Raw genomic sequence first — 27,707 nt, forward strand, 5'->3', positions numbered from 1 at the left:
ATAAATATTTTAAAAAATTTTTAAAAATCATTTATTTGAGAGAGTGAGAGAGAAAGGAGGAGCAGGGGGAGGGGCAGAGGGAGGGGGAAAGCAGACTCCCAGAGGAGCAGGGAGCCTGATGCCTGTGACAGCAATGAGAAGACAAGATGATGACAGTGACAATGTGGGGCTCAATCAGGGGACCCCAGGATCATGACCTGAGGCGACGCCAGATACTTAACTGACGAGCCACCCAGGCTCCCCTCCTATGTATCTTGAATCACAGTCTATATGGTTCTACAGAAGGTTCCAGCTGGACAATGTTCCAGTTTTCCAGACAGCAACCAACTCAGTATCACATCCTTGGGCCTGCCTTCCTAGCTTCCCTCTTCCTATGCCCCACCAGGCTTGTCTCTGGGGATTGTTTTCCACAATAAACTGCCCACATGTCACTCTTGTCTCAGGCTTACCTTTCTGGGGGTGCCCAGGCCAAGACTGATTCCTATGTAAAATGTGGCACGGAGGAGTTAGCACTGGTAAAAGACCCACAGACCTAGCTGTTCACTAACCTCCCTTGAAGAGATCGACACTTTTATTACCATTTTGAGATGCACGTGTACTGACAAGAAAAGATATCCAAGCCATTTGTTAACGGAAAAAAACAAAATAAAAAATAGGTCAAGAAAAAATGCTTGTAGCAAGGGTCTCATGTTCCTGAAAATAGCAAGTGTGTGTGCATATATGCTAATAAATGTATACAAAATATTGGACTACCACGGTTTGCTATATAGTTTTATATGGCTTGAATCGTTTACAAGGAGAATGTATCTGTGTAATTATAAAAAAAAAAAAAGAAAAACCCAATATTGTCCATCTCCAAGGCCATTGAATCAAGCCAGTGGAAGTGCAGAGCCAAAAGTAAAGCGCTCCACCAGCACAAGATGACACAGCCGAGCTGTGATCAGGTTTGCCCGCTAGGGGGCAGCGGAGCGAGAACAAAGGTTAGGCAGGCGAGAAACCTGGGACCCGAAGGGAGGGCGGCTGGGTCTTTGTGGTCGCCGGGGAGCAGAAGTGTAGGGCAACCTAAACCTACAAATACCGGCTCTTCTACAGGCAGGACATTGCAGAAGCCATAAATTCCGTCCCTCTGCCGCACCCCAGACGGATCGAGGATTTTCAGACTCCAGGGGACACCCCCCTCCACTTCCCCAGAGAGAAGCTTGGCTCTCTGAGCAGTCTTCAGGCTCGTTCGTACCACTTGGGCACTCAACAACTCTCCCCTCTGTTCCCCACCCTCCCCCTGAAACCCGCAGAGGGGAAATTGAGTCACTGGGCGGCGAGGCCCGAGTCGCCGGGGGAATGTGCGCCGACGCCAGCCCTCAGGGCCTTCCAGATGCTTGGAGGAGGGGAGAGTTCTCCAGGAAAATATACAAAGCGGGGTGAGAGGAGGAGGTGGCTGGCTGGGCAGGAGCTGAGCCAGACACATGGAGAAACGCTGCCCAGGATCAAAGGAAATATGACATTTGAAAAGAATGTGCGCGTCTGCTTGTGCAGCGGAGGGGGGGCGTGTGGGTGGCGTGTGGGGAAGCAGGGGCTGGATTGGGGTCTCTACCCGTGCCCGTCCAGCCTCCGCTTCCCTCCTCCCTCTGCACCACCCCCCACCCGCCTTAGGGGGAGGATTGTCGCGGGTCTCAGGGTGTTCCTCGCTCTCCCTCCCCGTGGGTCTCTCCTTCCTTTATTTCCGAGATGAAGCTGGAAGGGAAATGTAACCTGAGGAGACCAACCAAAGGGGGGGAAAAAAAAAGAAAGAAAAATCAAACCAAGCCGCCTCCCCGCTCTGCCTCGGAACATTCTTCTCTCCCCGCCGGCCTGGCCTCTTATCCCCGCCCCTCCAGCGTCGCGGTCCTGGGCTCGGAGCCGGAGCCGCTCCGCACGTCACTGGGGTCCCCGGGGGCTGGGGGGGTCCCCAGGGCGGGCCAGCGGGAGGACGCGAGGACGGGAGGGAAGGGAGGGGAGCAGCCTCTGCCGATGCGGAGCTCCGGCCCTCCGAGCCAGCCCTCCCCTCTTCCCTTCTGCCCCGCAGAGCCTGTTTCTCATTAGAGTAACGGGCGCGGTCCCCGCCCGGCTCCCGAGTGTTTGTAAACGTCTGACCCGAGGGCCCTAACTTAACCCTTTAGGTGCGGGGTTGGGGCGCCTCAGGGGGCGCAGCCCTGAGCTGGAAGGATACAGGTTAAAGGTCGCTGCGGCCTGTTTAAGAGGTTTGAAGTACACCTTCAGTGTTGGTCGGGGGTGGGGGATGGTACCTCCCACACCCCGGTCCGGCTTCCGAGTCAAGAATCTCCATTCTAATTCCCTCTTACCCCAACAGGCCCCACCTGCCTGCCCTTCCTGGAACTCCAGCCCGAATCTTCCTTCCTCCCCCCGCCCAGGTGACAGGTGTCCAACCCTGGGGCCCACAGGGACGTCGGGCTTCGGGCTCCTAGAAAACCTGGCTAGGATTTGTCAGGCTATTCGGAGCGGGATGCTATCGGATCAGAGAGTCATTCCAGACTACGGTTCTGGGAGGGGGGAGCCGACTTCCCGTGGAGGCTAATTAATGGCCCCTCTGGGTGGCTGGGACTCGGGCAGCGGTAAAGCCCGGCCTGGATCACCGCCCAATCAGGGGCTATGGACCTTTGAACAGTTCCCCCAAACGCCTAAACGTTCTTCACCTTTGAGGGTTTCGGAGAGACGGTGCCTGAGAGGGCTGACTCGGCAGGGCTTCCAGAAGGCCCAGGCAGGGCGGGTTCAAGGGAACGATGACCTTTTTCTTTTCAGAGCAGCCTGTAGCTACTCTGAACCCCAGAGCCTCCTGGGCCTCAAGGTTTGGAGGGAAAGGGGAGGAGAGGTGTCCTTCTTTGAGAGTAGCTGACCGCACAACTCTTCAGAACTTAGGAAAGGATCTCCCTGGGCTCTCCACACTATAGGCCCAGGATGCAGCCGCCCTAAGGCGCTCGGACCCGGAGCCCTCAACTTAGACTAAGTTGGGGGTGTGTGTGTGTGGTGGTAGTGCTCCCTGCGGGGTATGATTGTCATGAGTGAGGGCCAATAAGCTTTAGTAAGGTCGCACCACGCTTGAAGGACAGTTTTCCAATTCAGTTTTGTTCTTTTTTTTTTTTTTTTTTTGAGGGGGAGGGACTGGAGAGAGGACAGAGGGAGGGAGGGTGGGGGAGGACGAGGGGCGCGTGGTTTTCTCATCTCATCCCTGGAGGAGGGGCTGGAGCATCCCGGGCAGCCAATCAGGGACAGGCTGGGGGGGGTGCTTTGAAGAAGTTTGGGGGAAAAAAGTTTGGAAAAGTTTCTATAATAACGAGGGGGCGTCCGGAGGGAGGAGGCAGCGGCGGAGGAGGGGGCGTCTCAAAGAAGGGGAGGGAGGGAGCCACGGGTGAGGATACGGCAGCCTCCTGAGCTCCCCCCTCCCACCCAGACCGGGACCTGGGGGCTCTGGCCGGCTCCATGGGGGCCGCAAGCTGCGAGGATGAGGAGCTGGAATTTAAGCTGGTGTTCGGGGAGGAAAAGGAGACCCCCCCGCTGGGCGCGGGGGGGTCGGGGGAAGGTTAGTGCGGGGCTGGGAAGGGGTCTCGGGGTCAGTGAGGGAAAGGGCCCGGAGATCCCGAGTATGGGAATTTTAGGGCGGGGAACCTAGGGTGGAGGATGAGGGGCTTAGAGGTGGCGGGGAGTCGCGGGGCACGGGGGTCTGCGGAGGTGAGGCTGGGGGCCCGGCACCACTTTCTCCTTTTTAGGTCGTGACTGGGGTGGGGGTGGGGGTGCCGTTGGCTGCGCGCCGCCTCTCGGCTGGGCCGTCTGTCACTGGGATGGGGGGCGGGCGGGAAGAGCGGCCCCGAGAGTCCCGGGCGCCACCAGGGGAAGGGGTCTGGGGTAGGGAAGAGTCTCTGGAGCGTGTGGCTGGCTGACCCGGCCCTGGGCCCGCGGACCCGACGCCGGGGGCTGGGGGAGCTCTCGGGCCCCGCCAGGGCGCCCCTCCCCCCTCCCCCGCCGGCTGCAATGAGAGGCAGATGGCGGGGACTGAGCCGGGGGCGGCGGCCGCCGCTCTCACGGAATCGGCGCTGCCCGCGCCCCCCTCCCCGGAGCCGGGCCCGGGGCCCGCACGCAGCATCCCCTTCGCTGCACCCCCGCCCACAGATGGGGGGAGTGAAGGAGGAGCCACCTCCCCTTGTCGCCACAGCCCCGGCGCCCCTCCACCCCTTGGCCACCGTTGCGATGGCAACTGGGGCTCCTGCCAGCACCGTTTCGGGGTTTGGGAACCGCTGCTAATTGGGTTCATGTGTGAGTCGCCCCCAGCCCAGCCCAGCGCCTCCCTAAACACGCCTCCAGGCCCAGCTCCAGCCCCTCTCCAGTCGCCTCCCTCACCTTAAGACCCGCCCCGTCTGGTACCCCAGGTCCCAGGGCCAGGGCCTCAAGAGTGTCAGGTTCTCCGAGTGAGAAAAGGCCTGGGACGTCTGGATCTATGTACTTCACCTTCTGAGGTCCAACTTTGCTTTTGTCTTTGTGGCTCTTAAGGGCATCTCAGGGATCCCCCCGCTTATGCTGAGGAGGGGGTGGCATACAGGATTTGGAGGGCTGGAGGCTCAAGGAACCCAGACATCTCACCTGCTTCTCTTTGTCCCCATCTCCTGTGGCATCACTCTCTCTGTCCCCCTCCCTTCCCATTTTGACAGAACTGGACTCAGAGGACGCCCCGCCATGCTGCCGTCTGGCCCTGGGGGAGCCCCCTCCCTATGGCGCTGCCCCTATTGGCATTCCCCGGCCTCCACCCCCTCGGCCTGGCATGCATTCACCACCACCCCGCCCAGCCCCCTCACCTGGCACTTGGGAGAGCCAGCCCGCCCGGTCAGTGAGGCTGGGGGGCCCGGGAGGGGCTTCCGGGGGGACTGGGGGAGGTCGTGTTCTTGAATGCCCCAGCATCCGCATCACTTCCATCTCTCCCACCCCTGATCCGCCGGCCACGCTGGAGGACAACCCCGATGCCTGGGGGGACGGCTCCCCCAGGGATTACCCACCACCAGAAGGCTTTGGGGGCTACCGAGAGACGGGGGGCCATGGCGGGGGTCCCTTCTTCAGCCCCAGCCCTGGCAGCAGCAGCCTGTCCTCGTGGAGCTTCTTCTCCGACGCTTCAGATGAGGCAGCCCTGTACGCAGCCTGCGATGAGGTGGAGTCCGAGCTGAATGAGGCAGCCTCGCGCTTTGGCCTGGGCTCCCCCTTGCCCTCGCCCCGGGCCTCCCCCAGGCCGTGGACCCCCGACGATCCCTGGAACCTGTATGGTCCGAGCCCTGGAGGCCGGGGGCCAGAGGATAGCTGGCTACTCCTCAGCGCTCCTGGGCCCACCCCAGCCTCCCCACGGCCGGCCTCTCCATGTGGCAAGCGGCGCTATTCCAGCTCGGGAACCCCATCTTCGGCCTCCCCAGCTCTGTCCCGCCGCGGCAGCCTGGGGGAGGAGGGCCCTGAGCCACCTCCACCACCACCATTGCCTCTGGCCCGGGACCCTGGCTCCCCTGGCCCTTTTGACTACGTGGGAGCCCAGCCGGCGGAGAGCATCCCGCAGAAGACCCGGCGGACTTCCAGCGAGCAGGCGGTGGCCCTGCCTCGGTCTGAGGAGCCTGCCCCATGCAATGGGAAGCTGCAGTCAGGGGCTGAGGAGACTGCGGCGCCCCCCGGGGGGCCTCGAAAGGAGGTGGCCGGCATGGACTATCTGGCAGTGCCTTCCCCCCTGGCTTGGTCCAAGGCCCGGATTGGGGGACACAGCCCCATCTTCAGGTGAGGATTGTGGCTAGCCCCACCTGTGTCTCCAGCCATCCCACAGAGGGAGCAGAAGGTCAAGGAATGGGTTAGAAGGATGGTCCTGGTTCTGTGCCCTTGGCATTTCAAAAGAGAATCTTCGACCTTACTCAATTTTGGGGAGAATTAAACTAAGCCAAACCAAACCCAAACCCCACCCCCTCCAAACCTAATTTGCAAAAGGACAATCCCTCCCTGTGGACCAATAAGGAAAAACCTCCCTACCTCCCAGGAGGACCACTTAGGTAAAGAAGTTGTGCCTGGCCTCTAGCATGTCCCCTGCCCCCAGCTCTGCACTGGGCGTGAGCCTGGCTAGATTTAAGCCCTGGGCTGGGTAGCAGGAAGTCTTTCTTCTCTCACTTAATTTCTAGGGCCATGACTTACTGATTAAAAGCATAGCTGCTAATTTGAATAAAACAGCTTGCAAGTCAAAGAATTCCTATGAAAACAAGCGGTCCTTAGAGTTCTTCCACCCCTTTCACTCTCAAAGAACCCTGCCCGCTTCAATCATCCTGAATCTTGGGATGTCTCATTGAGCTGGCTCCATCCAGAAAAGTTTCCTGGGGAAAGAAATCTTAACGTCTGTCGCCTTGGGCTTCTGTAGAGCAGGGTCCTATGGGGCTGTGGCGGGCACTGTAGGGTGACTTAACAGCATCCGTGGCCTCTATCTGCTAGGTACTAGTGGCACCCTGTCCCCTAGTTGGTTCTACTCAAAGTGTCTCCAGACATTGCCAGCCACCACCTGGAGGATATCTTCCTGCTCAATACAGGAAAATTGCCCATCTGTAATCCCTGGCTTTCTGGAACTGACCTGTCCAGCCCCAGCTAGAGGAAACGGTGCTTGAAACAGTCCTGGCTTCTGTCAGTCACTGTCTTGCTTGGCCTGCTGGATTCTACTCCCTGGGGCCTCAATTTCTTTATTTGAAAAACAAAGGGTGAACCTCTGAGGACTTTTCTGGTCCGAAGTGGTCTTTCTTTTTTTAAAGATTGATTGATTGATTGATTGATTGATTTATATGACAGATAGAGATCACAAGTAGGCAGAGAGGCAGGGAGACAGAGAGAGGGAGAAACAGGCTTCCTGCTGAGCAGAGAGCCCCATGCAGGGCTAGATCCCAGGACCCTGGGATCATGACCTGAGCCGAAGGCAGAGGCTTTAACCCACCTAGCCACCCAGGCGCCCCTTGAAGTGATATTTCTTTACTTAACTCTTCCTGTCCAGGTCTGGGGATTAGGATTAGGTCTAGGTTGACCACTGTATCCTGGTGAATGAACCCTCGCCACCCCAAACCCTGTGCTCAGAGCTGGAAAGAAAGGAGTCTCAGGCCTGGTGCCATCTTCCACACCCCTCATCTCAAGGGGTTCTGATAGGGTTGTCTCCTATCTCCCCCTGCTTCTGGGCTTTCCAACTGTTTTATTTCTACTGTGGTCTCCTTTCTCCCACACCCAACGCCCCCTCCTCCCTCACATCGCAGGGAGCTGGGCCTAGTGCTTCCCTGACGGGTCTGAGGCTACAGATGGTCAGTGCTCTTCTCTCCTCTCCAGGACCTCCGCCCTACCCCCGCTGGACTGGCCGCTGCCCAGCCAGTATGAGCAGCTGGAGCTGAGGATCGAGGTGCAGCCCAGAGCCCACCACCGGGCCCACTATGAGACTGAGGGCAGTCGAGGAGCTGTCAAAGCTGCCCCTGGTGGTCACCCTGTAGTCAAGGTAAGGGGCAGAGGGCAGGCCTGATAGACTTCCTCTCCTCCAGTCCCAGATCCCTGCAGATGGGCTCCAGCTGTGCCGACCCATGGCACTGCCCTTTCCCACACTCCCTCAGCAATGACCCTGGAGGCAGCCTGGGGGAGGGGCAGGAGTTAGAGGAGGAAGGGTGCACTTCAAGGACCCGGATATACTTTCTACTTCTCTGTCCCTCCACCCCCGCTCCACTCTTCCCATGGGACACCAGTCTCATGTCTACTCTGGAAAATGGTGGCGTGCCAGATGTGGGGGATGGGGTGAGGCTGAGGCCAAAGTTCACTGGGAGTTAGGTTGTCTCTTGAGTTGGGCCAGTCTCTCTTGGAAGATTTTCCCCTTTGCCCAACCCAGTTTGGGCCTTATTCCAAGAATAGCACTGTGAACTCCAGGCCACGTTTTCTCCACAGCTGATGCCCAATTCCCCCTGGGAGTCCCTTCCAGGATATCCTTTATCTTTCACCATCCTCATCCCCAGGGTCGACTGAAAACCCAGGGATGGATGAAGGATGAGACAGTGGGGATTTCAACTGGGTGGCTGCTCTCTCCTTCTGCCAGCTCCTGGGCTACAGTGAGAAGCCACTGACCCTACAGATGTTCATTGGCACTGCAGATGAACGGAACCTACGGCCTCATGCCTTCTATCAGGTGCACCGTATCACGGGCAAGATGGTGGCCACAGCTAGCTATGAAGCTGTCGTCAGTGGTACCAAAGTGTTGGAGATGACCCTGCTTCCTGAGAACAACATGGCAGCCAAGTAGGTCCCCGTTTCACTTCCCCTCAGTCTTCAGACTTTAGGACTGACCTTTTCCATGAGGTCTTCCTCTTCCCAGAAGAGCTAGACATCACCCCTAGGAGAGGTTTCGGGCTTCTCACGATCTAGAAGAGGACTTGGGGGGTTAGGGGGCACCTTGGAGAGACCACCTTTGATTAGAAAATCACCCTCTCCCAGGCTCCCAGAGGAAATCATTCAGGGCTTTGGATGAAGGGTGGGGGTTTCCTTCTTGTGGGGTCATCACTGTTCACCTGGGCTGGTGCGGGGGGCTTGCCTTCCATTCTCTGCCTTCAGCATTGACTGTGCTGGAATCCTGAAGCTCCGGAATTCAGACATCGAACTACGGAAGGGGGAGACAGACATCGGGCGCAAGAACACGCGAGTGCGGCTCGTATTCCGGGTGCACGTGCCCCAGGGCAGTGGGAAGGTCATCTCAGTGCAGACAGCATCAGTGCCCATTGAGTGCTGTGAGCAAAGAGGCCCTGTGCCAGCTCTGTGTCTCCTGCCGCTCCCTCTCTGTATGTCTGTCTGGCTTCCCATCTCTTCTGCATCGTATCCTGTGTCCTGTCTGTCCCAGGTAGCCCTGAAAAGGACTCAGCACTTATTTCTTTTATGGAGGGGATGGGGGCAGTGTTCTCAGACTGTCTGGGCTGGTCTAGAGTATCACTGTGTTGCTCTGTCCTTGTCTGGGTAACTTTCTGGCCTTTGGTGACCTTGTTCATCTCTCTCTCTGCCCAGGCTCCTTACCTGGTCTGTATGACCCCAGGGATACCGTTGGTTTACTGTGTGTCTGCTGCTGAGGAGGACTCCTCCGGGGTCCTGTGGCAGTGATTCCAAGGAGGGTGGGGGCAAGGAGGCCATCCTCTTGTGTGCAGCCCCACCAGCTTCTCTCCTGCCCTGCTCTGCAGCCCAGCGCTCAGCCCAGGAGCTGCCCCAGGTAGAGGCCTACAGCCCCAGTGCCTGCTCCGTGAGAGGAGGAGAGGAATTAGTGCTCACTGGCTCCAACTTCCTGCCAGACTCCAAGGTGGTGTTCATCGAGAGGGGCCCTGGTGAGCATCCACGGGAGCGAGGGGGCAGGCAGGAAGAGTTTGGAACCGGCAGATGAATGATCTCGGGTGCTATCACTAAACTAGCAAATTGAGCCTCCGTTTCCCTCTCTGTAAAAGGGAACAGTTACATTGCCCTTCCTATTGTCCTGTCTGCTTCCTGAGGGGAGCAGCAATCTCAAATGTGTGACAGCAATCTCAAATGCTCAAAGGAGGTGGGGGTGGTCCCTGGCTGGCTCAGTCAGTAGAGCATGAAACTCTTGGTGTCGGAGTTGTGAATTCTAGCCCCATATTGAGAGTGGAGATTACTTAAAAGTAAAATCTAAAAAAATAAAATAAAATGCTCAAGATGATGAACAAATGTAGGAAATCCACATTCATTTTATTAAAGAGGAGTCAGCTTTGACATAATTTACTCCCACGTGGATAGGCTATAGAGAAGAAGGGGAGAGGGGATTTAGACCATCACAGCTCCTGAAACCCCCTGACTTATGGGCTTGGTAGCACAACTGTGATTGCAAAGCTTGTGAGGGGGCCTCAGGTCAGCTGCAGGGCTGGAGAAGGGGAGACCAAGGGGTCCAGGTAAAACCACCACCTCCCCCAACCCTGCTTATCGAGAGCCCCAGCTCTTACACTCAAATTTAGCACCCTGAGACCATGTCAAAGCAGGTGCAGAGGTTCTGAGTCTTGAGATTGGGGTCTCATTGACTTCCTGCAAGCGAGGACCCTTTCCTACCCTTGAACTTCCTCCCAGCACTATGACGGGAGGGGATGTTTGGAGCTGGATGGGAGGGTTCACGCCTCCGTCATGAACTCTGTCTGATTCCTGGGCTGGCCCTGCCATTTCTCTTGGTTTCAGTTTGCTGCCTCTTCCATCCAATTGAATAAACGCTCAGTGGGCTCTTCTGTGAGCCAGGCCCCATAGGGGACTTCTGAGTCTGACCTCAGCTCTAGCAGGAGGGGAAATGGCAGGGGGCAGGGGGCAGGGCCCCTGGAGTTGGGCTGGAGCTCTCTGTTCCTCCTGCACAGATGGAAAGCTGCAGTGGGAGGAGGAGGCCACAGTGAACCGGCTGCAGAGCAACGAGGTACCAGTGTCACTCGGGCACGTGCCCTGGGCGGGTGGTGGGAGAAGTCAGGAAATTCACAGCTCTGTCCCTTGCCCATGGAATGGAGTCCAGAAGCTACCTTTTCTTTTCTGGAGGAGGCGGTCTGTCTACCACGGAAGCAGGTTCATCTCTAGGGAATGAACTTTGCTGTGAAGCAAATGAACAAACCAGGAGGTGGAGCTTGGGTCCCTGGGAGGGATGGGCTGAGTCTAAATCCCTGAGGGCTGACTGCCTCATCCAGTGCTCTTCTCCAGGTGACGCTGACCCTGACTGTCCCTGAGTACAGCAACAAGCGGGTGTCCCGGCCAGTCCAGGTCTACTTTTATGTCTCCAATGGGCGGAGAAAGCGCAGTCCTACCCAGACTTTCAAGTTTCTGCCTGGTACGCTAGAGGACAGCCCATGGTGGGGGTGTGGGAATACGGGGAGCGGGGGTGGGGCAGAGGGCTGCAGTGCCCCCATGGTTGGGGGCCAAGGGTGGCTGAAGCCTGGAGATGGAGAGGTGGTTGGAGGCTGTGCGGTGGGGAGACAGCCCGCCCTCTCACCAGCGTGTTCTCCTGCTGTCCCTTCTACCCAGTGATCTTCAAGGAGGAGCCCTTACCGGACTCATCTCTCCGCGGCTTCCCTTCAGCACCTGGCCCCCCCTTTGGCACTGACATGGACTTCTCACCACCCAGGCCCCCTTACCCCTCCTATCCCCACGAAGACCCTGCTTATGAAACTCCTTACCTGTCAGAAGGCTTCAGCTATGGCACACCCCCTCTGTACCCCCAGACGGGGCCCCCACCATCCTACAGACCTGGCCTGCGGATGTTCCCTGAGACCGGGGGTGCCACAGGTTGTGCCCGCCCCCCTCCAGTCTCCTTCCTTCCCCGGCCCTTCCCCAGTGACCCCTACGGAGGACGGGGCTCCCCATTTCCCTTGGGGCTGCCATTCCCTCCTCCAGCTCCCTTTCGGCCTCCACTGCCTTCATCCCCACCGCTTGAAGGCCCCTTCCCTCCCCAGAGTGGCATTCCCCCCACACCAACTGAGGGATACAATGAGGTAGGGCCGAGCTATGGCCCTGGGGAGGGGGCTCCGGAGCAGGAGAAATCCAGGGGTGGCTACGGCAGCGGCTTCCGAGACAGTGTCCCTATCCAGGGTATCACGCTGGAGGAAGGTGGGTGTGCGCCTGGGGGCTGTGAGTGTGAGTGTGTGTAAGAGGTTGCTCTGCATGTTTGCTGAGGGCTGGAGTTTGGCTTCCGTGATTGGGCATCCTTGGTCCCTTAGGGCCAGTCAGAGGATCTCAGGAGGCACATGCTTGGTGCATGTGACCACCTGAATCCAGTTCCACTTAGTTCCAAAGGGTGCATGGAGTACCGGCCCCAGCCCTTCTGCCTTGGTTCTCTGCCCCAGATCAGTCTCAGGGCTAGAAGCACTTTAAAAGTCATGCAGCCTAGCTCCCTCCATCTGTGGACTCAGGCACTGTATTTCAGAGAGGGGTAGGGGCTCTCAGAGGTCCCGCCGGAGCATATTGCCTCAGCTTTCCCCTCCACATGGTGACTGTGGTCAGGGTTGGTGGTGACAAGCCTTGGTATTTTGCATCTCCTTCCTCCCACTGGCTACCCCCACCCGCAGCACTGCTGACTGCACTTGCCCTGACATTGCAGGCCAAGCCAGCAGGACAGGGCTGGGATGGGGGCCTGGGAGCCCACATGGATGGAACTGAGCGAGATTGGATTGGGACCAGGTATCCAGACACACTGGGGAAACTGAGGCCCAGTGGAAGAGAAGCCAGTGGAGGAGGAGCCTAGAGGCATCGTAGACTGAGGCCTGCCTGGAATGGATTGGGGGTCTCTGGAGAAGGAGGGGACGTTCCTAGCCCAGTCTTTCAACTGCCCCTCCTTTACAGTGAGTGAAATCATTGGCCGAGACCTGAGTGGCTTCCCTGCACCTCCCGGAGAAGAGCCTCCTGCCTGAAGCGTCGCCTGGCAAACCCCAGCCCTGCCCAGCCTCGCCCACTTTCCCTTCATCCCGGGTTGGTGGTTTCAGAAGCTTGGGCCGACCTGGCTCCTCTTTCTCCAGCTTGATATGCTTCCTCTCCCCTGCCCCTCGCTGAGGTGTGGCCCTTGGGCCTGGTGCTGCCTTGGAGGGCTAAGATGGGAGTGGGGCCCGAGGCCAGGAGTGAGGACAGACCGGAGTGAAGGCTGTGTCTCGTTGTGTACAAGCCACGGTGCTGGGAGGCTGGGGACAAATTGATGGATAATAAACTGCTCACTGACTAGTGCTTCAGGCTCCAGAAGTCTTTAGAGAAAGAGAGATGGGGCAGCTTACTCTAGCCCTGGTCCAACGAGGCTTATAGGTTGTATCCCAAAGAGTTTCTCAGTGGAGGGGTGCTGGGGAAGGTTTGGAGGGACTCTAGACACTCTCCAGCTAGGGTGAGGTTGGGGGCCAGGGCTGGAGGAGGCCTCTCCTCCATGGGAATTCAGATTCTTTGGGAGCTTTGGGATGGGGCCCAGGCACGTGTGTTTTCAAGTTCCTTTCTCTTGCCGCTGCTCAGATCATTCTGATTCATAGTCAAGGTTACAAAACAGTAGTCTAGTCCCTTTCCCCCATTTATAAAGGAGGGATCTTGACTCAGAGAGGGGAAAGGGGCTTGTCTAAGGTTAGACAGCTAATCAACTAGCAGGTTGAAAACACTCCTGGGCTCCTGCTCCCAGCCCCTATTCAGATACCCTCACCCATGGGGCTCAAGCCCCACCGAAGGCTTATCTCCCTAGAGTAGGGTTGGGGATGAGGGAGGGCTGGCATGGATCCATCTACACTGGATTCTCCCACCACTGGGGACCGTGAAGACGTTCTGGAAAGATCTGTGATTCAGAGGTGAACTAGGAAGCCAAATAGCTCCCTAATGTCTCTGACCACCACTCGCCATGGCTCAGGGCATTGTATGACCTTCTGGCCTACCTTGAGGGTATACCCACTTGTCACCACTGACAGGCCAGGCTTGGAAATCTGGTTTACCCCAGTTCACAGGCTCTGGGACCAACCAGTGGGCTGGGGAGACTCAAACCTTGTTTGCCCTGCTCACTTGGAGCCTGGTAAACAGTAGGCACTGAGTACCACCAGGCTGAGTTGGTGAGGACTGGCTGCAGGGGGCCATACTCAAAAGATATTCAGGGAATTAGTACTTGAGGAATATGCTGCTAAGGCTGCTGGGGCCTCTCTATGCCCAGAGGGTCAAATACCTATTTTTTCAGGGGCAGGTGTGACAGAAGCTGGATTGGAGGATTGGAAAACCAGGGTGATACCTTCTCCCCACCCCCTTCCATCTGGGTTGCTGCCCTGAAATCAATTTCCTTTGTCTTCATGAATACAAATTTCTGTGAACCAAACTGACATCAAATGATCAGCTCACTGGGCTTTGGGTGCTTTTTATTTTTTTTTATTTTATTATTTTTATTTTTTTAAGGTTTTATTCACTTATTTGACAGACAGACATCACAAGTAGGCAGAGAGGCAGGTGCGGGGCGGGGCGGGGTGGAGGGGGAGGGAAGCAGGCTCCCTGTAGAGCAGAGAGCCCGATGTGGGGCTCAATCCCAGGATCCCGGGATCATGACCCAAGCCGAAGGTAGAGGCTTTAACCCACTGAGCCACCCAGGCGCCCCTCTGGTAAATATTTCTTGTACAGATAGTATGTCAGGTCTTGAGGGCCGAGGTAGGCAGCGAATAATTTTAATACAGGGTATAAAAGGAGCAGAGATCAGGAACACGTCATCCAGCTGTGGGTTTAAGGGGTTAATTTCAGGATGATGAAATTAAGGGATGGGCAGGTTAGACCAAGCTAGCAGAATGGGCCCAATCCTGGAGGAAGGAGGACTAATAGGTTGAAGGCTTGGCATTCCTGGAGGAGCAGGGAGCTTCTGTCTGGTGGGGGTGCGGTGCAGGCTAAGTTCTGGAAATGGGGCCTCTGAAGGACTGGGGAAGTGAGCAGGGGCTGGATTCTGAGGGGCCTTGTAGCCATGCCAGGGAATTTAGAGAGAGTTATCCAGGGATGGTGGGAGAATTCCCTCTAGAGAGCAGGCCTTAAGCTGGGAGGGATCCAATAGATAGGCCATGAGTCTTCCTGAGAGGGGTGGCTGACATCCACCTCCCTGCGACTTGCTGTGCCAGGCCTGTTCTGCCCTCTGGGCCCACACTTTAGAGGCTTAACGTCTTTTCCTATTGGAATCCTGATGTGGGTCAGTCTCTCAAGGTCATTGTTCTTCCCAGGATCCCTACAGGCATCTAGGTCCCTGAGGCTGGATTTGAGAGAGAGAGAGAGGAGGAGGCCAGATCTTCAGCTGGAGCCGGAAAAGACTTTTTTGGCCATGATTTCTCAAAGTGTGGTCTGAGATTTCTTGCATTTGAATCACTGGGGAGAGTTTTTTGGTTTTGTTTTGTTTTTTAAAGATTTTATTTTATTTATTTTTTAAAATTTTATTTTTATTTATTTGAGAGAGAGAGAGAGAGCATTCGTGAGAGAGCACAACAGGGGGAGCAGCAGAGGGAGAGGAAGAAGCAGATTCCTCACTGCGCAGGGAATCCAACGCAGGGCTCTGATCCTAGGACCCTCAGATTACGACCCAACCCCAAGGCCGACACTTAACTACTGTGCCACCCAGGAGCCCCTAAAGATTTTATTTTTAAGTAATCTCTACACCTAAGGTGGGGCTCAAACCCACAACCCCGAGATCAAGAGTTGCAAGCTATGATTGAGCCAACCAGGTGCCTCGTTTTAGTTTTTAATGTAAATTGTTAGGCAACCCTTGACCTACTCAATTATAGTCTCTGGGGGAAGGACACAGGTATCTGCATTTTTAAAAAAACATTTTATTTATATATTTATTTATTTGAGAGAGAGAGCTAGAGAAGCAGAGGGATAGGTACACACAGATTCTACGCTGAGCATAGAGCCTGACTCTGGGCTGACTCCATGATGCGGAGATCATGGCCTGAGCTGAAATCAAGTCAGATGCTTAAGGGATTGAGCCACTCTGGTGCACTGGTACCTGCATTTTAAAGAGTGCCCTAGGGGCACTTGGGTGTCTCAGTGGGTTAAGCCTCTACTGTTGGCTCAGGTCATGATCTCAGGGTCCTGGGATCAGCCCTGCATCAATCTCTCTGCTCTGCAGGGAGCCTGCTTCTTCCTCTCTCTCTGCCTGCCTCTCTGCCTAATTGTGATCTCTCTCTCTGTCAAATAAATAAATAAAATCTTAAAAAAAAAAAAAAAGAGTGCCCTAGGTAATCATTTAACACAAGAATGCTTGAGGGCTAGAGTCATTTGTGTGCTCCTTCCCACTCCAGACTCTAATAAAATGGCTCCCTGCCCCCCTTCTCATAGCTCTTGCCTGGGCTGTCCTGGGTGAGGCTCACCCGGAAAGGTGTTCTTAAGAGAGGGGAAGGGCACACACATTCTTGACATTGCAACCCATCTCTCCCCTCACCTGGCTCTGTCTTGCTGCTTGGATAATCTCGGTTGTCCTGAAGAAGGTTGCAGAAAAAATGGCACTTCCTGGAAATTCCAGATGTGGGAAGGGCAAAGAGGTATGGCTGCTTTTTTGGAAGCTAGTTTTAGTGGCCACAGTGTCTCATTGCTCACTTGGCCAACTCCCCACAAAGCCTCCCGGGGCCCCTACTGTGTGCCAAGCCCCGTGCTAGGCACAAGGGCCATGGGCATCACACTGGGGCCTTGCTGTAGATAAACCAGATAAACCAGTCACTCGTAGGGGAGACCTTCCTCCCCGGAGACAAGGCTGAGGTGATTTTATGTGAGCTGCCCAAGAGGCAGAAATGGTCTGTTGCTATGGAAACACTGGGAGCTAAGCTTGAGAAGGAGGGTAAAAGAACATTTTACAAAGGCAGGTGATTTTGAGCTCAGTCTTGAAGGAGAAAGGGGTATTTTCTGGACAAACAAAAGAGATATGAGAGGGGGTCATGACTGAGGGTTAAAACATGAGGTCAAGATAAAATAGGAGGTCCCACACCCTGGGAAGGAATCAGACTTGAGCTGCTTTAACCAGTCATGCAAAGGACCAAAGATTTGGTTAGAGGGTCTACAGGTGTGGACGTGCACATGCGTGATTTAAGATTTAGAAACTATAGGGAGAAATAGTGGATTTCAGAAACAGTTTTGCAGTAGTTTAGGCAAGAAAAGTTTGGGCTTTAAGTACTGATCAGTTTAGCTAAATAGGTTCAAATAAAGTGGGAGGTCAGGGAATAAAAAAGTTCCTGGGCTTGGACACCAACTCAACCATCAACTCTTTGTGTGATCTCTAGAATGTCCCAGACCTAACTGGGCGCTAGCTGCCTCATCTGTAAATGTTTTTCACTGTCCTACTATGCAGCAGCCTGTGGGAGAGCTATTGGGGGGATAGAACTCTAAGTGAGACAAACATGGTTCCTTCTCTCATGGAACTCAAGAGTTTATAATAGGCAGTTACAGAACAATGTGTAATGGTGGGGAAGTATGGGGGCTTCTGGATCTTTCAGAAAGCTCACTGAAACTTCTCTTCCCACTATTTGTGTATCTCTTCTAGTAACGGTAGATGACTATGTTTTGAAAGAATCTATTGAACCCATCCCTTTGAGGGGTGGGGGAGGGGTGTGGACAAGACATTCCCTGAAAGAAATGGATATTCACAATGTCAGTTATCCTGGATGAAGAGAGTCCAGGGTCAGGAAATGTGGATTTATCATCAGACCTTGTGTAGCATTGGAAGGATCATTGTTCTATTTTTCTCTCTTAGACCTGAACCCTGAGGGGTCTAGTTAGACCTGAGTGCGTCCAAGCGTCCTCTACCACAGTGGGTCAGGATCCTGGCAGGGCAGTAAGTCAGGGGGCCAAGGTTGGATAAGATGATAGTTCCATGTGTAGGTAACATGACATTTTATGTTCATCTGTGTAATTCTTTTTAGCTCTTTTTTTTTTTTTTTTAAGATTTTATTCATTTATTTGACAGAGAGAGACACAGTGAGAGAGGAAACACAAGCAGGGGGGTTGGGAGATGGAGAAGCAGGCTTCCCAATGAGGAGGGAGCCCAATGTAGGGCTCTATCCCAGGACCCTGGGATCATGACCTGAGCCAAAGGCAGACACTTAATGACTGAGCCACCCAGGTGCCCCAGCTCTCTTTTTTTAACTCTTTCCTTCTTTCTTTCTTTCTTTCTTTCTTTCTTTCTTTCTTTCTTTCTTTCTTTCTTTCTTTCTTTCTTTCTCTTTGTTTCTCTTTCTTTCTTTCTTTCTTTCTTTCTTTCTTTCTTTCTTTCTTTCTTTCTTTCTTTCTTTCTTTCTAATTTATGTATGTATATATGTAAGTAAATCTCTATACCAAACATGGGGCTCGAACTTTTAACCCCGAGATCAAGGGTCACATCCTCTTCCTACTGAGCCTGCCGGGTGCCCTTCCTTTTTAGCCCTTTTCAAATGTCTTAGTTTCCTTGGGCTGCCATAACAAAGCACCATGAACTAGGTGGCTTAAAACAATAGACATTTTTCTCTCATAATTCAGGAGGCCAGAAGTCTGAAATCAAGTTATTGGCAGAGTTGATTCCTTCTGGAGGCTCTGAGGGAGGATCTGTTCTAGTCTCTTCTCCAACTTCTCCTGGTTGTTGGCAATCTCTGGTGTTCCTTGGCTTGCAGAAACATCATTCCAATCTCTGCCTCTATTACATGTAATTCTTCCTTGTGTCTCCTCTGTGTCTCTATGTCCAAATTTCTCTTAGAAAGACACCGGTCACTGAATTTAGAGCCTACCCTCATCCAGTATGACTATATCTTAACTTGAATACATCTGCAAAGACCCTATTTCCAAATAAGATCATATTCAAAAGTATCAGAGGCTGGGACTGGAACATATCTCTTTTGGTGACCCAATTCAATCTACCACACTGAATTTCACATAAAGTTTTGTCCATCTTTCTGATCTCAGTTGTGTTATGGCAAGTTAAGCAAGGGTGCCCATGTTTGGACCCAGACAGTGCATGGGAGAGCAGTGGCTTTTGATGCTGGCTGGGTGGATGCAGCCATGAGGCATGAAATTCCCAAATGAAAGGTGATTGTGAAGTAGCTACTTGAAGTAGTGACGAATAGGAATTTTAAGGCCAACTCTCTCAATCCTCAGGAGATTCTCCTTTTCCTGCTGTTTTTGGACAATCTCCATTTTATTTGGGATGCTGGGAGATTGTAGGTTTATTTACAACGGACATCTCCAAACTGGAAAGGTAACAAGATGAACAAGGAGTTAACAGTTAAATGAGAATGGGTATTTTCAATGAGCAGTTAGCATATTAAAAGCTCTGAAGATTCCTCCAGTAAATATATCCTTTTACCTATATAATCCAGTGTTTCCTAAATGCAGTTTGTCATGAAGTTCTTTTATTTAGGACAATACACAATTAGTTATCTGTTCTGAGATACCATATTATTCCAAAACTTAGTGGTCTAAAACAACAATAAAAAGTTATCTTTCACTGTTTCCAAGGATCAGAGATTTGGCTGAGCAATTTGGCTTGGAGTCTTTCCTGAGGCTGCAGTCATCTCAAAGCTTTGCTGGAATCAGAGAATGCATTTTTGAGATTGTTCAGTTAGGCTGGAAAGTTGATGGTGGCTATTGGTAGAAGGTCTCCGTTCATTTTGTGGGCCTCTCCACTGGGCTGCTGGAGAGTTCTCATGACACGGCAGATGGCTTTCCCTAGCATTTAGCCATCCAAGAAGCCAAGGCGGAAACTTTACAAGCTAGCTTTGGTCATCTCCATTATACTTTGTTAGTTACAGAGCGTAGCCCTGATTTACTCAGGGAACAGCAGGAAGTGAGGGTCATATGAACTATCTGGGAGGCTGGTACCACAAATATGAATCTTCACTTACTCATTTATTCAGCAAATATTTACTGGTGTCAGCTATATGCCAAGCACTGTTCTAGACACCAATGACACAACTTCAAACATAACAGAGACATCCCTATCCTTCTGGGGCTCACATTCTAGTGACATTACTCACTCAACATCTGCTTGAGACAATTTGGGATATACTTCTTCACAAGGACATAGAAGGGTGAGAAGTGTGAATACAGAAAGTTTAATGCCAAGACAGGGGAAACTCATAATACTGTGGAAACTGGGGCTCCTGACCTAGGCTTGACATTTTGGAAGAGGCAAAATGATAGGGAAAGGAAACACCAGTGATAGTCTGGGGGAATGATTAGAAAACAAGGAATGGTTGACTGTAAAAGGACAGCACACAGGGATTTTTAGTGCCATGGAACTGTTCTGTATGATAGGTTGGTGAGTACAAGACTATGCCATTATCAAAATCCATAGACCTCTACGGAGACTAAACTTTATTGTGTCCAAACAACAAAAAAAATCATCAGTCCCAGGATGTCACATATGAATGTAACTGTATTACAAATATATATGAAAAAGGTAGTGGGAGTGGGGGAAAAGCTAAAATAAGTAAATTTGGAAAACAATCTTTTTTTTTTTTTTTTTAAAGATTTATTTATTTATTTATTTATTTATTTATTTATTTGACAGAGAGAGATCACAAGTAGGCAGAGAGGCAGGCAGAGAGAGAGAGAGGAGGAAGCAGGCTCCCTGCCGAGCAGAGAGCCCGATGCGGGACTCGATCCCAGGACCCTGAGATCATGACCTGAGCCGAAGGCAGCGGCTTTACCCACTGAGCCACCCAGGCGCCCCCGGAAAACAATCTTTTGACTGGATACAGTAAGGCTATAGACAAAAGGAACCATACATAAAAAAAAAAAAGGAATCATATATAGACATTAGAGTTGGTAAATTTGTTACAGGTAAACAATTCTGAAATGATTTAACATATGTATTAGTTTTGAATAAATAAGTAGATAAACAATAGCTAATGGGACATAAGTTTCTTACAGTCAGAGAAAGAGGTGGTAGTTGGGGAAAAAGGCTAGAATAAGCCTTGTGGGACTGGATTTGAGTTGGATATACCAGTGAGAGCTCATGCTTGTTTTCTTTCTTTTTTTTTTTTTAATATTTTGTTTATTTTATTTATTTGACAAAGAGATCACAAGTAGGCAGAGAGGCAGGCAGAGAGAGAGGGGGAGGCAGTCTCCCTGCTGAGCAGAGAGCCCAATGTGGGGCTCGATCCCAGGACCCTGAGATCATCACCCAAGCCTGAAGGCAGAGGCTTAACCCACTGAGCCACCCAGGTGCCCCTCCTGATTGTTTTATATACATATACACATAGTATTAGAGACTATATGTGACAGATTTATATAGATAGATGTCACTCTATATAGATCCCTAAACCACAGATATCTGTATAATATATACATAGTTATTATATGTATTATATATCTGTATAATAGTTTATATAACATATAAAACCTTGTTAATATATAAAACACAATATATTTATAATTATATTATAAATAATTATATATTATATATCTGTATTATATATAGAGACATACAAACAATATAGAGATAAATGGTGTGTATATGTGAGTAAATATACATACATATATTTGCTAGTTTTGTCTGCTAAGAAGTCGCAAAAGAAGGGGCACCACGTTAACAATGAGCACACCTAACATCCAGATGTTGGTTTCTGAATACCATTCTTCAATAAAAAGAACAAGGGTTCCTTGGGAAAATGACTAATTCTAGGGCTGGACTATCTAATGCAAGATAAACCTGGAGCAACTTGAATTTCTAGAAAATTAGGGCTAAAAATCAAGCTGTGGGATGGATAGCAAAAGGATGCAGGAACCAACTCAAAGATGTCCTAATAGCCAAGGCTGAAACAATTTGAGCAATGTAATAAATAACAATGATATTAGATTATAATACAAATTATAAAATAAATCTATATAAGTCCGTATAGACACAAATAAACGACTGAATAAATAACTCACTGGTGGAGAAGGGACAAGTTTCCTTTAAAGAATTCCAGTTAAAAATGTAGAAGGAGGGCGCCTGGGTGGCTCAGTGGTTGAGCCGGGCTCGGGTCATGATCTCAGGGTCCTGGGATCGAGTCCCACATTGGGCTCTCTGCTCAGCGGGGAGGCTGCTTCCCTCTCTCTCTCTCTGCCTGCCTCTCTGCCTACTTGTGATCTCTCTCTGTCAAATAAATAAATAAAATCTTAAAAAAAAATAAATGTAGAAGGAATAGGTGAAATAGAAAATCACAATTAGGGGCGGCTGGGTGGCTCAGTTGGTTAGGGGTCTGCCTTCCACTCAGCTCATGATCCCAGGGTCCTGGGTTTGTGGCCCACATTGGGCTCCCCAGCTCATCCAGGAGGCCCTCTCCCTCTGCTCCTCCCCTCTTCTGTGCTCTCTCTCTTTGTCAAATAAATAAATCTTTTTAAAAAATCATCATTAGATCATCACATTAATAATTCTACAGGCAAGATCCATCGATGGATGCTAACTAAAATCAGTAGGTATAACTTTAAGGAAGAACAAGATATTTGCAGGCTGCAAAATATCTGTTCCAAAATACACTAATTACTATGATGGTTTTAAAATACAATCCCAGAGGGGCGCCTGGGTGGCTCAGTGGGTTGGGCCTCTGCCTTCTGCTAGGGTCATGATCCCAGGGTTCTCATCGGGCATTCTGCTCAGCGGGGAGCCTGCTTCCCTCTCTCTCTCTGCCTGCCTCTCTGCCTACTTGAGATCTCTGTCTGTCAATAAAAAAAAAATCTTTAAAAAAAAATACAATCCCAGATTCTTTAATATGCCTTGCTTTAAGAGGCAGGGCTTACTTAATTCCTCTTCGTTTGAACATGGTATGGACTTAGCAACTTGTTCTAACACATAGAGTATGGAAAGGAAAAAAGAGCAACTTTACAGCACAGAAACCAAGCAAACACTACCTTAACCGAGCAATCAAGGTTAACATCATCAGCAATAATTCAGGTTGATCTCAGACGCCCCTGATGTGATGCATTGAGAAGCACACATCACCTCTGTGAAATTCTTTCCCAAATCCCATAACCTCAGTCTAACCTAAATTGGGCAACGTCCTACAAAAGATCTACCCACAAGTCCTGAAAGAGGTTGAGGTTTCAATTTTCTCATTTCGAGGAAAATCACACGCAGATTTATATACTGATGCCGGAAGGGAGGGAAGCTGAAGTTCTTGTAGAGGGAGGGGCTGCGCCGTCCAAAGCTTTGTGATTCTGTAACCTTGGAAGATGCAGCCCCCGTATGTGAAACACTTGGACCCTGCCTCCATCCCCCTTCCCTTCACCTAGGCAGTTGCTGTTTGTGTCCTTGTCCAGGCTGGAGAACTGAAGCAGAGAGACCTCCTTTCTTCCCGGGGCGGGGGACCCAGTTCAGCTTCAAGTCCTGCCCGGATGTGCGGTGGGTAAGTGGCCGCCTCCCCTTCCAGACTGCCCCGGGGTGAACAAGGTCCGGATTATCACCCTGGAGTGCTGGGAAGGTGACTGACACCAGGGGGCAGCAGTAACCAAGGGGAAGGAAGGGTGGGCTGGCGAGAGGAGGAGAAAGGTCAGAAAAACAACGCCCCTGTGCCTACGTGAACTTCACATCGCATTCTCTGGCGCGTTTTCTCCGACCGCCCTTCACAGACCGGCTCCCACTTCTCAGAATCACCGGTCGTTAGGCGCTTGGCAATCATAAATTTGCCTCATTAACTGTACTTCTAGGGAGCTTCTCCTGTTTCCCCTGCCAGACCGTGAGGTCCTAAAGAGCAGAGCCAGTGTTTACATTTATAATTCTTTGTGCCTCCTTCTACAGTGAATAATAAAAGCTGCCATTTTGTGTGCATATTAGGGAGTGATTTCTGTGTTTTAACTCCAGATTTGCTGTAATCCCAAATTAATGCTCGGAGACACTCACTGAGGATAGCCACGACAAAAATAGGTAACAGGGGTGCTCACTCTGCTCCCAGGACCTCTTCAAGCCCTTTACATAGCTCATCCCATTTAATCCTCTCCCAACAATCCTGGCACGGTTCCTATAATTATCCCTGTTTTGTGGATGAGGAAACGGAGGCACAGAAGACTTAAGAAATGTCCAGAGTCACAGCTGCCCAGAGACAGTGCTGGGATTGGAAGGCTAGCTCCCAACTGTAGGTCCAGTGATCTTTCCCACCATCCTGTAACTGATTCCTTATACGTGGGTGAAATCAGATTCAAAGTAAAAATCCACAGGGGTGCCTGGGTGGCTGTCAGGGTCCTGGGATCTAGCCCTGCGTTGGGCTCCCCATTCAAGGGGGAGTTTGCTTGTCCCTCTCTGCCCCCACCCCCCGCCTCGTACTCTCTCTCTCCCCCTCTCTCAAATAAAATCTTAAAAAAAAAAAAAACAACAAAAAAACACAAACATCAAGGGTTCCCTTTGAATGAGGTATCCAGACAGCCCAGAGATTGAACTTCAGACTTTATTTTAAGATTTTATTTATTTGACAGAGTGTGGCAAAGCGCACAAGCAGGGGAGCAGCGGAGGGAAAGGGAGAAGCAGACTCCACTGAGCAGGGAGACCAACATAGGGCTGGATCCCAGAACCCTGAGTTTTGACCTGAGGACCTGAGCTGGTGGTAGACGCCTAACTGACTGAGCCACCCAGTCGCCCCTGAACTTTAAACTTTTAATCAAAGTTTTTAGGATTCATGCACTTGTCTGGCTATCGTTCACTTCTTAAGGAAAAAAATACAGAATTTGGGCTGGTTCAAACAGTGCCTGAAATCTCTTCCAACTCTAACACTCCAGGAGTTTATGTCGCAAATGGCAGTGGACAGAGGAACCTGCAGAAACCTTCAGGGTCCCTAAATAAATAAACAATAGGATGTCCTCATCTCCTCTGAGGGTGTGGGGTGGGGAAGGGGTACACAGGCTGGGTGTATGTGGAGATGAGGGGAAGATCCTGTTTTGAGCCCCCCCCAAGCTCTTTTCCCTCCATTCTTTTAAGTCCTTTAAGGACGTTGCTCAGCCTCAGAGAGAGGTCTTTTTCATTTTTTGTCCCCCTGGTGGCAAAGGGCAGAAGAAGAAAGTGGGTCGGGGCACCTGTGTGGCTTGGTGGGTTGGGCCTCTACCTTCGGTCAGGTTGTGGTCTCGGGGTCCTGGGATAGAGCCCCTCATTGGGCTCTCTGCTTGGCAAGGAGCCTGCTTCCCCCTCTCTCTCTTCCTGCCTCTTTGCTTACTTGTGATCTCTTTCTCTATCAAGTAAGTGAATAGAATCTTAAAAAAAAAAAAAAAGAAAGTGGGCCAATACCTTGGCCTGCCTTGGTACCTGGCCAGCTGCCACACCCTGGCTGTGCAAATAAAGCCATAGTCCTTAAATTCAACCAAATGTTGGAATGCTTTATGACCCCTAACAGGAATGATGCTGCAGAGCATTAAAGCTTTCTCTAAGGTAGAGAAGATTACATTTCAGTTCCATTTTGGATTGTTTTTGGATTATTTTCTCCATCCTGAAAATCCCAACGCTTCCTAATTTACCACCCCATTGGCCACCGACTGTCACTGTGCCTGGTTTTGGAGCTTCCCAGGTTCAGGTGGCCTGGCTCCACTCTGTTTCCTGCCTCCATCAAGACTCCCCGTGGTTTCTTCGAGGTTGTAGTTGGTCAGAGTGATCTTCTCTAGCTCTCCCAAGATGTAACACATTGTCACCAAAATTCTTGTTGACTTAACTGTTCATTAACGATCAGAATTCCATTCTAGTGTTCAGTTTACACTACTAATCCATCATTTCTTTCTATTTATTTATTTATTTATTTGAGAGAGAGAGAGAGAGAGAGAGAGCGCACAAGCAGGGGGAGTGGCAGAGAGAGAGAGAAGCCAACTCCTCGATGAGCAGGGAACCCAATGTGGGGCTTGATCCCAGTACCGTGGGATCACGACCTGAGCTGAAGGTGGACACTTAACGACTGAGCCACCCAGGCACCCTCTTCACAAAGGATTTATTAAGTAGGAAGTATCAGGCAACGGTATGCACTAGGGATGCTATAATCAGTAAGATTTGGTTCCAATCCTCCAGGGATTCACATTGAAGAGATCGCTAATGGTGACTTGGAATTTGGTTAATGTGGTGTTTTAATAATTTCTGCCTCTTTTCTTTTGCTCTGTAACAAACCAACCCAATTTAGTAGCTTATAACTATAATGATTTACTTTCCCTCAACATTCTGTTGTTTACTCTGATGGTTCTTCTGCTGGTCTCACCTGGGCACACACAGGTGGCTGCATTCAGGGGACAGTTTAGCTAGTGGGTCCTAGATGGCCTCACCCCCACGTCTCCCCAGATGGGACAGCTAGAATGGCTGGGATTAATTTGCTTCTCTTTGGCCCTATGGCCTCTCTCCCTGTGGGGTCTCATCCTCCTTTAGGTGATCCTGGGCCACTCAGCAATTTAAAAGGGCAAAAGAGGGGCGCCTGGGTGGCTCAGTGGGTTAAAGCCTCTGCCTTCGGCTCAGGTCATGATCCCAGGGTCCTGGGATCGAGCCCCGCATCAGGATCTCTGCTCCGCAGGGAGCCTGCTTCCTCCTCTCTCTCTGCCTGCCTCTCTGCCTACTTGTGATCTCTGTCTGTCAAATAAATAAATAAAATCTTAAAATAAATAAATAAATAAAAGGGCAAAAGACAAAGTCACAAGGCCTCTTGAGGTTTTGGCTCATTGTTGCCTGTGTCACTCCCACTGCATCCTTTCAGTCAACAACAGACACAGGCCAGTCCAGAATTAGTGGGGAGCAGAGAAGCAGACTCTACTGCTGTTGGGCAGAACAGCAAGGTCCCATTGCCAAGGGTGCGCCTATAGGAATGGGAGGAATTTGTGGCCATGGTTGGCAGTCTACCACAGTTGGTGGTGTCAAAACAAAATGAGACTTTACATAAAGATTGGATTTACTATTTTTTCTAGAAAAATGAGGATATTTGGCAACATGCTGCTGGAGCTGAGCGACAACTTGTCCATTTTACACTGTACATTCCATCTCTAATATTTGCAGTCCCCACCACTCCCTATTGCTTATCTGAGGCTCAACTCACCCAGCAGGTCTTCCACCAACAAGCTTCCCTTTTGGGGAGACAAACAGGAGAGACATATAGGCTACTGGGACTCATGAGGTCCAGGCCAACAGGAGGGGTATTCTTGACAATGGCTTTTTTTTTTTTTTTTTTTTTTAATTAAAGACAGAGGTTAGCAAGATATTTTGCATTTATTTTTAATTTTTTGGTACAAAACTTAGAAAACTCAAACTAAATCACAAATTTGATTTTATTTTTTAAAGATTTTATTTATTTGCTTGAGAGGGAGAGAAAGAGTGAGAGAGAGAGCATGAGAGGGGAGAGGGTCAGAGGGAGAAGTAGATTCCCTGCTGAGCATGGAGCCCCATGAGTTGATACCATGACTCTAGGATCCTGACCTGAGCTGAAGGCAGTTGCTTAACCAACTGAGTCACCCAGTCATCCCTAAATCACACATTTTATTTTATTTAAATCACACATTTTATTTTATTTTTAAGATTTTTATTTATTTATTTGACAGAGAGAGAGATCACAAATAGGCATAGAGGCAGGTGGGGGATGGGGGAGCAGCCTCCCCGCAGAGCAGAGAGCCCGATGTGGGGCTCGATCCCAGGACCCTGAGATCATGACCCTAGCCAAAGGCAGAGGCTTTAACCCACTGAGACACCCAGGTGCCCCTAAATCACACATTGTAAAAAGCTGATAAATACCACAAACACTCCCAGATCCGGAAAAATAGCATGGTAGTAAAAAATTATTAACTGGGCTCCTGGGTGGCTCAGTCAGTTGAGTGTCTGCCTTTGACTCAGGTCATGATCCTGGGGTCTTGGGATCAAGCAATACATTGGGTTCCCTGTTCAACCAGGAGTCTGCTTTTCCCTCTCCCTCTGCCTCTCCATCCTGCTCATGTTCTCTCTCTTTCTCAAATAAATGGATAAAATTAAAAAAAAAAAACACCTGCCTGATGTGAGTTGCGTGACTTCAATCTTTGTGTGGCCATCCGAGGTCAGGCAAAAGGCATATTTCTTTTTTTTTTTTTTAAAGATTTTATTTATTTATTTGAGAGAGAGACAGTGAGAGAGAGCATGAGCGAGGAGAAGGTCAGAGAGCGAAGCAGACTCCCCATGGAGCTGGGAGCCTGATGTGGGACTCGATTCTGGGACTCCGGGATCATGACCTGAGCCGAAGGCAGTCGTCCAACCAACTGAGCCACCCAGGCGTCCCAAAAGGCATATTTCTCAAAGC

The 27,707-nt window shown here is 51.0% G+C and overlaps 1 protein-coding gene and 1 long non-coding RNA gene across 3 annotated transcripts; both read left to right on the plus strand.

The window, feature by feature from the left end:
* Positions 1–2,553: 2,553 nt before the first annotated feature.
* Positions 2,554–12,486, plus strand: NFATC4 (nuclear factor of activated T cells 4). 2 transcript variants are annotated; one of them, XM_032343957.1, is made up of 11 exons: positions 2,554–2,842; positions 3,446–3,574; positions 4,698–5,793; positions 7,360–7,522; positions 8,108–8,307; positions 8,620–8,792; positions 9,234–9,374; positions 10,401–10,456; positions 10,732–10,858; positions 11,053–11,634; positions 12,367–12,486. In XM_032343957.1, exons 2-11 carry the CDS (start codon positions 3,475–3,477, stop codon positions 12,432–12,434), a joined length of 2,706 nt encoding a protein of 901 aa, XP_032199848.1. In that variant the 5' UTR covers positions 2,554–2,842; positions 3,446–3,474; the 3' UTR covers positions 12,435–12,486. The 2 variants fall into 2 exon arrangements, with proteins under 2 accessions (XP_032199848.1, XP_032199849.1); XM_032343958.1 differs by lacking the exon at positions 3,446–3,574 and having other exon boundaries at positions 2,557–2,842.
* A 3,442-nt stretch (positions 12,487–15,928) lies between these two features.
* LOC116591206 lies at positions 15,929–23,431 on the plus strand. The gene is made up of 3 exons (XR_004285867.1): positions 15,929–16,040; positions 22,762–22,847; positions 23,303–23,431. It is a non-coding gene; the product is annotated as an uncharacterized LOC116591206 (long non-coding RNA).
* Positions 23,432–27,707: the final 4,276 nt, after the last annotated feature.

Source organism: Mustela erminea, chromosome 5 (genome assembly GCF_009829155.1).
Source record: "Mustela erminea isolate mMusErm1 chromosome 5, mMusErm1.Pri, whole genome shotgun sequence".
NCBI classification, from domain to species: Eukaryota; Metazoa; Chordata; class Mammalia; order Carnivora; family Mustelidae; genus Mustela; species Mustela erminea.